Below are 12,974 nucleotides of genomic sequence, written 5' to 3'. Positions count from 1 at the left end.
CAGTAAACCTAGAAAAATTGTGTTGTCTAGCTTTACATGGGCGTTTTGTCCTTACTAACTATATCATCAGATAATCCATTAGAAATTCCACTTTGTGTATGATAAGTCATTATATTTACTTTTAATCTATCGACATGTTCATATTACTTGCATGTCTCTTCCTCATGATTTCTCTTACATTTAATTGTATGTATATCTTATATATATCTTAAAACATATTCTCAAAGTAGAGTCTTTATAAGAGAGTCTGAAGACTTTTGATGGCTGGTCCTGTGTGGATGACTGTTGTATGCTTCTTCCTAAATATCCCCATACAGGTTGGTTTGTACCATTATCTGTTCAGTAGCAATCATCTTTTATAATTAGTTTTATGTTACCTGTTGCATATATTTTTTTATCTTCTGCACACACACATTTATGATGCATGCCATCTTTAGTTGGTTTTCTAGGTAAGTCAGGCACCTATGACTGAAGAAAGCAGATGCTTCAATATAGTAAAATGATTCAGAGGAAGGTAAACTTCCTGATCCATCTGTGTTTTATTTAGTCCAGTTTTTTATGTAATGTACATACACTATCTGCACATGAAACTTTCTGTGTGAATGTATGTAAACAGCTGTCATATGATGACAACGTCACATGTATAACTGATTTTTTTTAAATGATGCTTTTTTGGTCATGAACGGCACATGTATCCATGTCACCCTTGGCTTATCACCCCGGGGAGTAATCACAGACACTTGTACAAACTGGCACAAGCCTCTATGGAGTAGCCAGTGTAGTGTGTTTTCTTTACTTAAGCAAAAGGAGAGTGTAAGTTTATGATCTTTGTACATCTGGTTTAATGGAATATATGAAGTACGTGCAGAATGCCTGCATAAAATGTTAAAAAAAACAACAAAAAACCTGAATGTATCTAAACTAAATATATATTCTATATTAGGTATAAAAGGGTAGATAAACTACTACCTACCTTATGTATATGTATAAAGGCTTACATTAAATTTGATGCGTTGAAGAGTGAATACTGACCTGATTGGCCATGTTGCATACTGTTAACGTGTATTTTATGTAGTTGACCACATTTTCAAACTATTATAGTGGAGGTGATTTGGACTGTTTCCACTACGTTGTCATCAAGGTATAAAAATTCATCTTATCATGTTCTGAAGGAAATTATGTAAATTTTTTTGTGTTCACCCAAAATTTTTTGGAGTAAGGTAAAATCATAGTTAATTCTTGAAAGAAAACTTTTTTTTTTTGACATTGTAGTCTTAAAAATTTTTCATCCCTATGTTAAACATTCCTTAAAACAAAATTAAATCATGACATCAGTCTGATGAAAATATTCTCAAAGCACTCCCATTAAAAACACAAAATGTAAACATAATATATTTTACAATTATTTTGTTTCTATTTTCAAATAAATATTTAATTACAGGTAGGCCTCTTTCATGATATTAAAATATAAAATGTTACTGAACACTGATATTTGAAGAGTACCTCCCCATCATCATTATAGAATCTACTGCAAGAGTCAAAAGCCCTCATTTCAATTATAAAAGTAAGTTGTACACATATTGTGTTGTTTTACAAAACATTGTAATTTTATGCACAAACAACCTTTAACAATATATATGGAAAGCAAATCCTGTACTAGAAATTTAAATCAGTAAATTTATCACACATCAGTGATATGAAGTCAGGGCTGGCAAGTCATACACTGCCATGACCAATCAAAAAATTAAAATGTGGCAATAACATTGTACAATTAAATGTGTCTTTTATATTTATTATTATTTTACAGTTTGTTTATTGTGTGTTTCTTTGCACTGTGGTAGCCTTCTCATCTCATGCTGCAAGAGCTCAGCATGTCTAGTTTTAATCATGTCATGTTACGTGAATTCTGCAAATCTAGGTTATAAAGACAACAGGAAAAAAAGTATTTTGGGAGACAGTATCAATAACTATTAATTGATAACAGAGTTTACATATGTATGTGATAGTAGAAAAGTAAAATGCTTATTTCAGAATTTGTCATTTTATACCATCTCTAAAATATAACCCTTTTTTTTTTTTTACTTTTTACCTATTTATGTAATTGTCTTAATTTTTTTTTTCCAATTGACTTCTTTTCCATTGTCTTTATTACTGCCACCAGAATTTTGAATGTTTAACTTTGCACTTCCAGCATTATCCTGTTTTCTGGAGTGATGCCACTGCCACCTGTTAGTAAAACTGTGTAAATCATGTGTTGAAATAGCATATTGGTATTTATACTATGTATTGGTGTAAGGGAATCCAGTGTTTTCTATGAATATTGTTTTAAGGGCCAAATTTATTTCATCAGTACAAAGTATGTAGTCAGTAATATATAACATGCACTAAATGGATGTCCAAATCATGCTTCATATCACCTGATTTTGTGGATAGTACACAGTTAATGACAAACACCACACAATAATAATGGATTCATCAGATCAACAGTTTTTTTATTCCTTCATGATTTCACCTGACGCTCTGTTTTCTGAAATATATGTATAATTTTTAATATTTTATTCATTTCAGAAGATATTTTTTATTGTTAAAGAAAAGTTAAAACCTTTGATTTTCATTAAAAAATGGGTCAGTTGCATTACTGGAAACAAAAAATTTTTTTTTTGGTCTAAACTAAAGAGAGAAAAAAAAGTTAGTGAAACTTATATACTTGTGCTTGGTATTACTTGAATAGAGATGTTGGGTTTTCTCTTTAGAATCATAATCATTACTATTTGATGTTTGGAAAGATTCTTTCAAATGAAATTTAGAATACTTAAAAAATTTTGCTTAGATTCTTTAGCAATATAATTAGTGACTATCTAATTGGACTCCACCTGAATATGATGCATCAAAATTATGGCAATGGTAAAAAATAAACTATTTTACTAGTACCAGAACTTAATTGTTGTTTTTACAAAATACTATTCAAAACAACAAAGTATTTTTTACAAATTCATCTTTATTAGATTATTATGGGGTCCTCTTGTACAACACCATATTATTACAGATTGAGGACAAGAAGCAGGAAATGCCAGCATACATACACAATCACTATACATTTTTTTTAAAGGGTCAAGCAAATTGCATGGATGGCAGATTGCTAATGCATTCTGGAACATGGAAATACACTCATTCTACTGAAACATCACAATATCCTTAGCAGTTGAGAATACTTATACAATAAATAAACTATTGAAGAGGTTTGATCAAGAATGTCATGATCCATTCTTTGTGTATAATTCCACGAGTATAAAAAAAAAAAGATTCATGAATGTAAAGGGTAAAACAGGAATTACCTGTTACACAATTATATTTTGAATTCTTTAACAGTAACTTCTAAAATACAGCTGATATAACTATGGCAACTATTTTTATTGCTTTGAGGTTCATTTAATTAAAGGTGGGAAAAAATGATATTAAAACTTTATCCTTACAGTTTTAAGTAAGTGAAAAACAAAGTTAGAAATAATGAAGTTCCTAAATTGCACTTTCAAAATTAGAAAAAAAATAACTGATGAAAGTGTTTACAAATTGGTTCCTTGCTGATTTTTGGCTAATAAATAATACTGTTAAACTTAAGACACATTTTTATCAAATCAGTCTGAAAGCTAACAAAGTGAGTTATGATAAGATCTGTAGCCAATCTCCAATCTAAAGGAATTTCATCCAAACAAATGACAGATCATTTCTTGGAAGCAAAGACATAGTTCAATCATGAAGAAAGTTGGGTGATTAACTCAATTAGTTGATTAATCAAAAGCATGACAGAATCATTTAATATCATGAAAATAATCAACTAATCAAAATTATTGTTTTGAATTACTAATTTGAATTATTCCAACTATCCAAGTCTCATGAAAATAATCAATTGATAAATTCCACTAACTGCCCAACTTTAATTTTTGTATTAAAATGTTATTAATTTGTTTTGAAGACTAAGATAATTAATCTATGACTATTTGTTTGAAATGTAACTCAAGTAGACTTTACCTAAGCCCTAATTAGCATAACTTGATTATGGAACTAATAAATAATTAATATATGATGAAGCTTAACTTATCAGGGTTAAAAGATTCTCTCAAAGTGTCCAGGAATTTGTCTTTCAAGTTAGTTATACATTACAGAATAAATAACCTCTAAACTGAAATATATCAAATTTGGTTTTTAAGACAAATCAAGAAATGGGGAAAACATGAGTGCTATGAATGAAATAGTCATTAATTTAACCCTTCCATGACTAGTTTAGAACATACTTTATCATTTGTATTCAGGTATATTTTTTCTATATCTTTAGCCAATGATTCTGCATATAGTATGATGTTTGTGTAAATCAAATGTCCAAAGGGTATAAGCATGTAGTACTTCTTTTGCTCAGCTAAAACTTGCATATTAAAATGGTTAGAAACTCTCATCACTTTGGCCCTGTGTGCAATTCCCTGAGGGAAGGGTGAGCTCATGTCAAGAGGTGGTATAGCTACTTGTACAAATTGGTATGAGCTAAGGGTTATTTCTGGGACAGTCAGTAAAATATACTGCACTTTAATGTTTTTGTTAGAATTTTGGAAATAAAACAGAATTGTCCTTGTCTTGTGGAGACTTGGATTTAAATTATTCTTGACTTTACCCCTCACTCCAGCAGTCAGTTTAGGTAGGTATTTAGAACAATTGTGAATCAAGTGTTGTTTTTATTTGTTAACTTGTGTTTATTATTCCTTTGCTGTTTGTGTTCAATATATCCTTTGTGTAACTTTCCTGGAGTCTGGATTTTGCAGATGTTTTTAAGCATACCAACTGGATATCAGTAGACTTGACTACCACAAAAGTACCGAAAAGATTAAGAACACACAACAGTGTGTCTTTGGTAAGGTGCATCATAACTTTCAAATACAAATTTTTTAAATGTTCTGTGATGCCCTAAAGGCCTACTTTCATATGCTTATTGTGAAAATAGAACTTCAATTAATAAGATAACTTTGAATACATTTTTAGTTTATTTTCAATCCTTGTTGTTGCAACATTTCTCAACCTACAGCTGTAATTATTTTTACACTAAATTAATACATTGAAATATCAATTATATATATTGTTGTGATGTGCCTTTTCATACTTAGAACACCAGGAGAAACTTTAGCAATTTTACTGGCAGAATATTTCATTGGCATTACTGAAGCATAGAGTAAGCTAAGGTGGTATTATTTCACATGTCTAGCAAAATAACGTTTGATGATTTTACGTGTATTATTAAGTATGAACTTTTAATGCATCATGTTTGGATAACTGAACAAATATTTTCAATCACTAACATATGAGGAGAGTGGCATTTTATAGCTTTTTTTAGGTGTACCACCATAGGTATAGTATATGCAATAGTTATAAAGAGTTATACCAACTGATTAAAACCACCAGGAGTCAAATATGATCAGTTACACTGATCAAACAAGGAAGTACAGGCAATTAAGTGACCAGTGGTCAAGAAAGTGATTATTGATCAATTATGATTTGCATGTTTAAATTTTAATTAGAATCATTTCTAGTATCTTTTATTTTCTCTTGTAATAAAGAAAAGGTAGGTTATTAGATACATCATGTCAAAAGCAACAAGAAATTAATACAAAATTCCTAATGGACAAAACACTGTGAAGAAAAAGAAACATGTAAAGTACAAAGGCAATGTACATAAACAATTAGAAATTTTGGTGCATAGTTGATATCCTAATATGACAAATACAGTAATCAACTTGTTCATTTTCAAAACCAATGATGTTATATTTAGCAAGACATGACTGCCCTTTTGTGAAACCCATATCCCTCAGCAAGATCTAAGTAAAATTGACTAGTTGATTCTTCATGGGAATTAAAAGATAACATAAGATAATTATTACTATATTAAATACCAAAAATGTGCTAGAATAAGGCCCATATAATTGAACAAGTTGATTATTGTGTGCATTGCCTTACACTTTTTTTAATTTACTTTTTCTCTACAGCCTTACTGTGCCTTTTATCCATTAGGCATTTTGTATTGATATTAAAAAATATCTAGCTTATCAATTGAACTTTATATAATTGGATTTTGTAGATCAAGCAAAAAAACTTTGTGGAATATCTGTACAAGGGTATACTACAGTAAACAAGGTATTCAGGCTGTCACCTATTTAAACATAAAATTAAACCAGTCTTTTTTTCTTTTTATAAGTTCTTCACCCAGCCTTTGGAGATCTTCAAAAACATTTTGCTATTGAAAATAATAGATAACCATAGTTCAAAGAACCCACTTTAAAGATTGCCAGGATAAAGAAACAAGTTCCTTCTATTAAAGGTATGGTATTCATAGTAAACACTTATGAATTTGAAATGTACTAGAATACAAGTCCTAAAAATCTGGTTGCTTTTAGGTAAGGAAGATATCAATAAAATAAATGAATGAATGGTAATGATAAAACAAACAAATTATAGATAATTGAGAAATATTTTAAAGTCAGGGACATAACTTATGAATATAATAATGTACCATGCTATAAATTTTTAAACAGCAATTTCAAAATCAGGTGAAATATAAAGATATTTCATTTTTTAAATGTAGATATTTATTTTAAAAAAGGAGATGAAAAAATAACAAATCAAACAAAATTAACAGAATTTTTTTTACAAAAATCAGAGCTTTTTAACTTTTGTTTTTGGTCATTTGTGATGTTATTACTTAAGTTTCACTACATTATGTAATAGATACTACTGCAGATGTACATGTGTGCTTTCAAAGAAGCAAATGAAATTAAACACTCATACTAGGGATGTTACACTAGCATACAAGCAATAATCCTATCATTTTGTTTCAAATAATTAAGTGATTAGCTTTGAAAGGATTGAACTGTTACTGTAATATTACTTTAGCCATAACCCTAATGTAAAAACAGAAGAAAAAACAAGCAATGACTAGCCCACTACATGCCACACACACTGAAGTTAGTATATTAAATGTGTAATTGTAACCTTATGCCAATTAACTTTGCAACCCATATATTAATGATATTAATAATAATGTCACAAGAAGAACGTGTACATGTTAAATAAAAAAAAATGCTTAAATTTGTGTATTGTGGCAGTAACATTAACTTACAATATTTTTTTTACAAGAAATATTTTACAATGTTTATCACTCTACTTCACAAACTTTTAACCATATTCAACCAAGAGACTCATACAATAAATTAACCACAGCCATTTTGAAACATCTGTTTCTACCCAAGATTTGCTGATTATCTTAATTTTGTGGTTTCTTTGTCTTGCACTTTATCAGCAAACAAGAAAATGTTGTTGTTGTTTTTTTTTTTACAAAATTCAAGATTACAGAAGAAAAGACTTGCCAGAACAACTACTACTGTTGAGATTTAATGAAGCCTATAATATACTACAATATCACACAGAAACAATTTAAGCATTTTAGTTTTTCATAAAATTTTAAAATGTAAATTTATCATCTTAAACATTTAAGAGAAATAAAAATAATTCATGATCCAAACATGTGGTCAACTAAAACTCTTTTTACATGCATAATATATAACAAAACAAATTTGTTTAAAAATCTTACTTTGAAAAAATTAACATTTTAAATTTTATGCTGGCAACTTCAACCGTATTCTTGAAGCCTTGCCATGGAAGTAACTAAAGATGCATATGAACAGAAGTGCAGAATATAAACGTGACCATACAATCCAATAAGCACCAGTTGATTCATTTAACAACCAATCAATAAGTTTACAGGATTAAGAAATACTGACATTATCACTACTGAACTGAAACTATCCAAGACCTTTTAAAAATGATTTCTAGGACTATTTAGTAGTGTAATTTTGGTTTTGTTAATTTGGGAAGAATATTAATATCAATTCTGATGTAATTCTTTGTTTATATATTACTTTTTTTACAATGGGGTTCATAAAACTTTCCCGAACCACCACTGTTATTTAAAATAATGGTGTAAATTTCTCTTAGTAAATGGCAACCCTTAACTGTGTTAGTACAAACTATTAAAAGCAGCAGTGGATTAAAGTACCTGATATACATATCTTACCACTTAAACAGCTGATATGGTCATGTTGAATGTTCATACTGCATGTAAAACAGTGATATGTCTAGATTTTATATAACTTTTAAGTTGAGAAAATCAATTAGTAGCATTTGTTTTTCAACATACTTGAGCTGTAATGCTTTCTCCCTCCACAAGTTGTTTCAGTTTTGTAACACGGCACGATAGTAAACACAGACGTTTCCAAACTCGTGACTGTCCTAGAATGCTGACAACTTTTTCATCCTACTTATACCAGAAGGAACTTTTTCTTTATGATACCATCAAGTCTCCACAGCTATTTCTCTGAGTTTCTCGCAAACATCAAACTTCCTTTCATGTGAGAGCACATGATCTTCTAGCTACAGCATAAGTAGATGGAATCCTGAACACAATTCCTCTGCATCACAGTTATTTCAGTTTTTGTAGGTACCCACACACCCAGCTTGGCCTCTTGGCAAATACTGGCAGTGTGGGGATGCAAAAATCCCAAGTGCTATTAAGTCCAGAAATAAACAAACACAAGCACTTGCACTGCTTAATTTCAGTCCTTCTACACCAATAGCCCTTCTGACATGTTGGCATTCAGTTGAACCCTAAGTGTCTGAATGCTACTAATCATCTTTTTCTGATGGCCTACAAGGGTCACACCAAGAGAAGTGATGTCAGCAAGGGTTAACTGTGCTACTGACTTCATTGAAGTGATTCCTGCCCGTTGGAAGTTTTCATGATACCTCATCATCTTGATGCTGCTTAGCCACTCTTCTACAGTCTTGTACTGAGTCAGATCTGGGGCATTGGGATCAAGTGGATTTTGCCTGGTTTACAAAATAAAGTGTGTTTATAGTACTTACAATTACCAGTATTTATCTATTGAATTTACAACACACCACCAAGCAATTGATTTGAATTTGCATTATGCTGTGGAATAGAGAGAAAATAACAGTTTTTTGTTTTTTTCTCAAAAATTGCTTTAAACCTTTTAGTTTGATTTCACCTTTGAAATTTAAATAGAGTTCTATGTTTTTTTTCTTTGATTCATACATCAAATAAAAAGCATGAAAAACCATAATATTTGGCAGTTTTTTTTTATACATCAAGTTTTATTATAATCTAATTTCTATGTTTGTAAACTTTAAAATAATTTGATACTGCTTATCTGTTATTGTGTAGTTTCACTGTTGATTTTATAATTTATTTAGTATTGGAATGAACAGTTTATGTGGTTAGTTTTAGTTAATTTTTCAAAACATATCGACAATTGTATACATATAATAGTTGATATCAAGGGTCAATTAAGGCATTAGTGCAAAATGTAGAATTACAGTTAAGTATTTGTTTTTAAAGAGATTAAAGCTATCTTTAATTTTTAAAACATCTTTATTGATAAAAAAAAGATATCACTATTTTAGAGGTACAAGAAGCTCAATAATAGTGACATTTATATAAACATGCCATTAGGCCATTATTTTTTCCCATTGAAATAACAAACTTAATAGAGATTAATAACATATTGTAACTCCCTACAATGATCCTATCATAGCTGAATAAAAATCAGGCCATAGATATTTCATTAACAATGCTCTCTCTCTTCTTTTTACGGGTACATAATTTACCTGTTTTGTGCAATTTTCCGAAGGCTTTCAGGACATTTGAGCAGTTTGTCAAGGGTTTTCACAATGGTTGCAAAAGTTAGTCTGTGGGATCGATCTTTCTGCCAACAATCTAACATAAGTTGATACACAGCTTCTGGACAATCCTAGTACAAAGAACAAATACTCTTAAAATGAACTTCACCAAGAAAATTAATTCATACTTGTAACAGTTAAATGTATCATACACACAAAAAAATGAAGTGTGATTTCTCAGTGTTCATCAGTTTATAAACAAAAACTAACATTCTAATATCCAACAATTAGTTTGTTTAGAAAACGTCTTTCAATATGTAGAAGATAACTTATTTTAACTGTATTTTAGGCACTATGGACATAGTAGAGATTTGGCTTTAATGGACTGCTTCAATCTTATGAATGCTTCAGTTTAGAAGCCTAATTGTTTTCACACTCTAAACACAGGCAAGAGCAGTCCATTAAGGCCAACTTTATACAATGTAGAAGATATGTATTTGTATAAAATAACATTGTATAACTTTTTTATTAAACATATGATTGGTTTAGTAAGTATTTCAGTCATGATGTAAGATTTCTTTTTAACACAAAAAAGATACAATTTTATAAATGATGCTATAATACAGAAAATTTTCATGAAGAAAACTATCAACGTTACTACTTAATATAATAACTTGCCATTGGTGGAGGAAGTCTGTAGCCTTTTTCAATACTCTTGATAACATCCTGATTAGGCCAGTTCCAGTATGGTCGCTCTCCGTAAGATAAAACTTCCCAAGAGACAATTCCAAAACTCCAGACATCACTAGCCGAAGTAAACTTTCTAAAGGCAATAGCCTCAGGGGCTGTCCACCTAACTGGAATCTTTCCACCCTAGAAAAGTGTGATTGTTACATTCTACACTTGTGTTGCTTATTTACAAATTAAGAAAATTACAGAAAATCATTATTTTTCTGTAAATGTGAGGCATTAATTAGAAAACATACTTTTTATTTTAGTAAATATTTTTGGGGGCTTATTTACCTACTCTTCAATACCACTAAATCACAAAAGAAATATGCTAAAAATATATATACTTTTGTTTCAATTGTATAAGTGCTTTTAATTCTGACTGAAGTGTGCTGCACCAACATAAAAACATATTTGAATAAAACACATTACGATTATTAAAATCAGAATTTTCAACTTTATCTACACCTGGACTAAATAGCCAAGTCAGAGATCCCTTGGGTTCAAGTATAGCTATTTCTAATTATTGAATTGCTGATCAGAGGATGAGCAATCAGTCGGCAGTATCCACTGCCTCCACAAGGTCTTTGTCTGGCTCTTTGAACAAAATAATGAGCTTCAAGATAATTTTCATAATGCAATCATAGCTGAAAGTATGGACCTTTGATCAGCAGCCCAAATAAAGCCTGGCCCCAAGATCAATAGAATTTTGCAATATTAGTATGAAATTATATACAAAATTATGACTTCATCTTAGATTTATAGATTTAGTTAGAATCTTCCAAGGCTACAATAAAGCTAAAGAAATATTAACAATCAGTGAGCAAATTACAATACAAAATCTATCTTAATATTTCTTTTGTGTAAAAAAAAAACCTCTAAGCTTACTCTTGTAGTGTATGCTCCTTCTGTTGCACTTTCAATTTCTCTGGAAAGACCAAAGTCGGCAATCTTACACACCAAGCTTGAATTGACTAAAACATTACGAGCAGCAAGATCCTAGAATAATAATAATAAAAGGTTTTTAAGTTATTTTATTAAGTCAACAAGCCAAGTCTGTCAACATTTGGTGTAAAGAAAATTTCAGATTAGCAATATCATTCTTACTATGAAAACATGTCATAACTCAATAATGGACCATACAAAAATAAATTCCTATATTTAAGGCATGTAATTGGGTCATGGAGAAATCCAAGTAAAATCTGAAGTTTGGGTCTGCCAAAAACACATCAGTATCAAATTTTTTTCTCAATTTTGAATCAATCTGATTGCTTAAACTGAACTGAAAATGTGAAGTAAAACTACAAATAAACAAACACAACAACACTGTCCAAAGAAAATACTCTTTTTTTCCTTTCGATTTCTTCATTTTTACTGTGAATAACACCAAATAGTCAGATGTTACACAATAATAAAACTAATGATGAATAATCAGAATATTTAATGATACAACCATCTTACATTGTTTGATTTGAGACATCAGTTATGAATTTAGTGGATTAGTTTAACAAACCAAGGAGTATGAAATTTGCTAAATATGATCGTTCCATCTTTGGAAGACATTACTTAATAGTTTTATCTAACATATCACTAACAGTGCCGAATGGGTTAGCTGTTACATGTTATTTAGTAAAATTAGTTATATTATGCACTTTTCTACATGGCAGTGGTAAATTCAAATTAAGGGCATAATTTAAAAAGCATAGTTCTGTCAGAGTTTAAATTATGCAAGATTAATTTGGAACTAATTATCCATCTAATGTACATCTTTATACTTCCCTATTTGGTTTCACTTCGATAAATACAAATGTATTGTAGACCTATTATACTGCTTTTTTTGTTGTTAAAATCGAAGATATTTCAAAACAACCCTGTTACCCATTAACAAGATTTTTATTTAAAGTAGTTTGGTTTGAATAAAACAAAGAAATATAATATTCACACAAGCAAAATATGGTAAAATATTCCCTGTCTTTAATATTAATTTCAATAACTAGTTCTCACCAAAATATTTTCCTGTAAGTATAACATTAATTTTGCTGATAACAAGTACAAAACTGCTGTTTTTGGAGTTACTGTACAGACTTTCAAATACATCTCATCTTCTGGCTGTGTTTGAAGATCTATGATGTGCTACTACACATAGGTTCAGACCTGTACACAGAATGTTTGAAGGGGCGTTCTAATTTGTGAGATCAAAAGTCAACATATTTTCCAGAGCACAATCAGCATGCTAATGCTACAGGGGTCTGGGGCATGTCTCCCTGACCAGAAAATTTTTAAAACATTCGTGCTATGGAATTGAATCTGGAAGCAATTTTGCAAGGAATTTAGGTTAAACAATGGCATGGCTGTTCACATAAAGTCCACAAACGTCCAATGAAAAGTCAACAAATCATCATTCTGTTGTAACACTGCACTGGTTTATTATAGTAAAGTACTGTACTATCTACATGCAGAGTATTTATTAATTCCTAAAATTATATTTACTAATATAAACAACTCTGTATGAC

The 12,974-nt window shown here is 30.1% G+C and overlaps 1 protein-coding gene and 1 long non-coding RNA gene across 2 annotated transcripts in view; one reads left to right on the top strand and one right to left on the bottom strand.

Annotated features, from left to right (window-relative positions):
- Positions 1-3,851: 3,851 nt before the first annotated feature.
- Positions 3,852-6,398, top strand: LOC111085197. The gene is made up of 2 exons (XR_002610032.1): positions 3,852-4,900; positions 6,236-6,398. It is a non-coding gene; the product is annotated as an uncharacterized LOC111085197 (long non-coding RNA).
- Positions 6,399-6,651: 253 nt separating this feature from the next.
- LOC106456901 (ephrin type-B receptor 1-B-like) overlaps positions 6,652-12,974 on the bottom strand; it is a 196,190-nt gene continuing 189,867 nt past the window's right edge. Inside the window, exons 14-17 of the mRNA XM_022382689.1 lie at positions 11,350-11,460; positions 10,411-10,605; positions 9,721-9,863; positions 6,652-8,922 (exon numbers count right to left, since the gene is read on the bottom strand). Of these exons, the coding sequence (XP_022238397.1) occupies positions 8,658-8,922; positions 9,721-9,863; positions 10,411-10,605; positions 11,350-11,460 (714 nt within the window). The 3' untranslated portion in view covers positions 6,652-8,657. The remainder of the gene's footprint in view (positions 8,923-9,720; positions 9,864-10,410; positions 10,606-11,349; positions 11,461-12,974) is intronic.

The sequence above is a fragment of the Limulus polyphemus genome, unplaced genomic scaffold (genome assembly GCF_000517525.1).
Source record: "Limulus polyphemus unplaced genomic scaffold, Limulus_polyphemus-2.1.2 Scaffold270, whole genome shotgun sequence".
Lineage (NCBI taxonomy): Eukaryota > Metazoa > Arthropoda > Merostomata > Xiphosura > Limulidae > Limulus > Limulus polyphemus.
The sequence above is the reverse complement of the archived record's forward strand: the minus strand, read 5'-3'. Positions and strand labels throughout refer to the sequence as shown.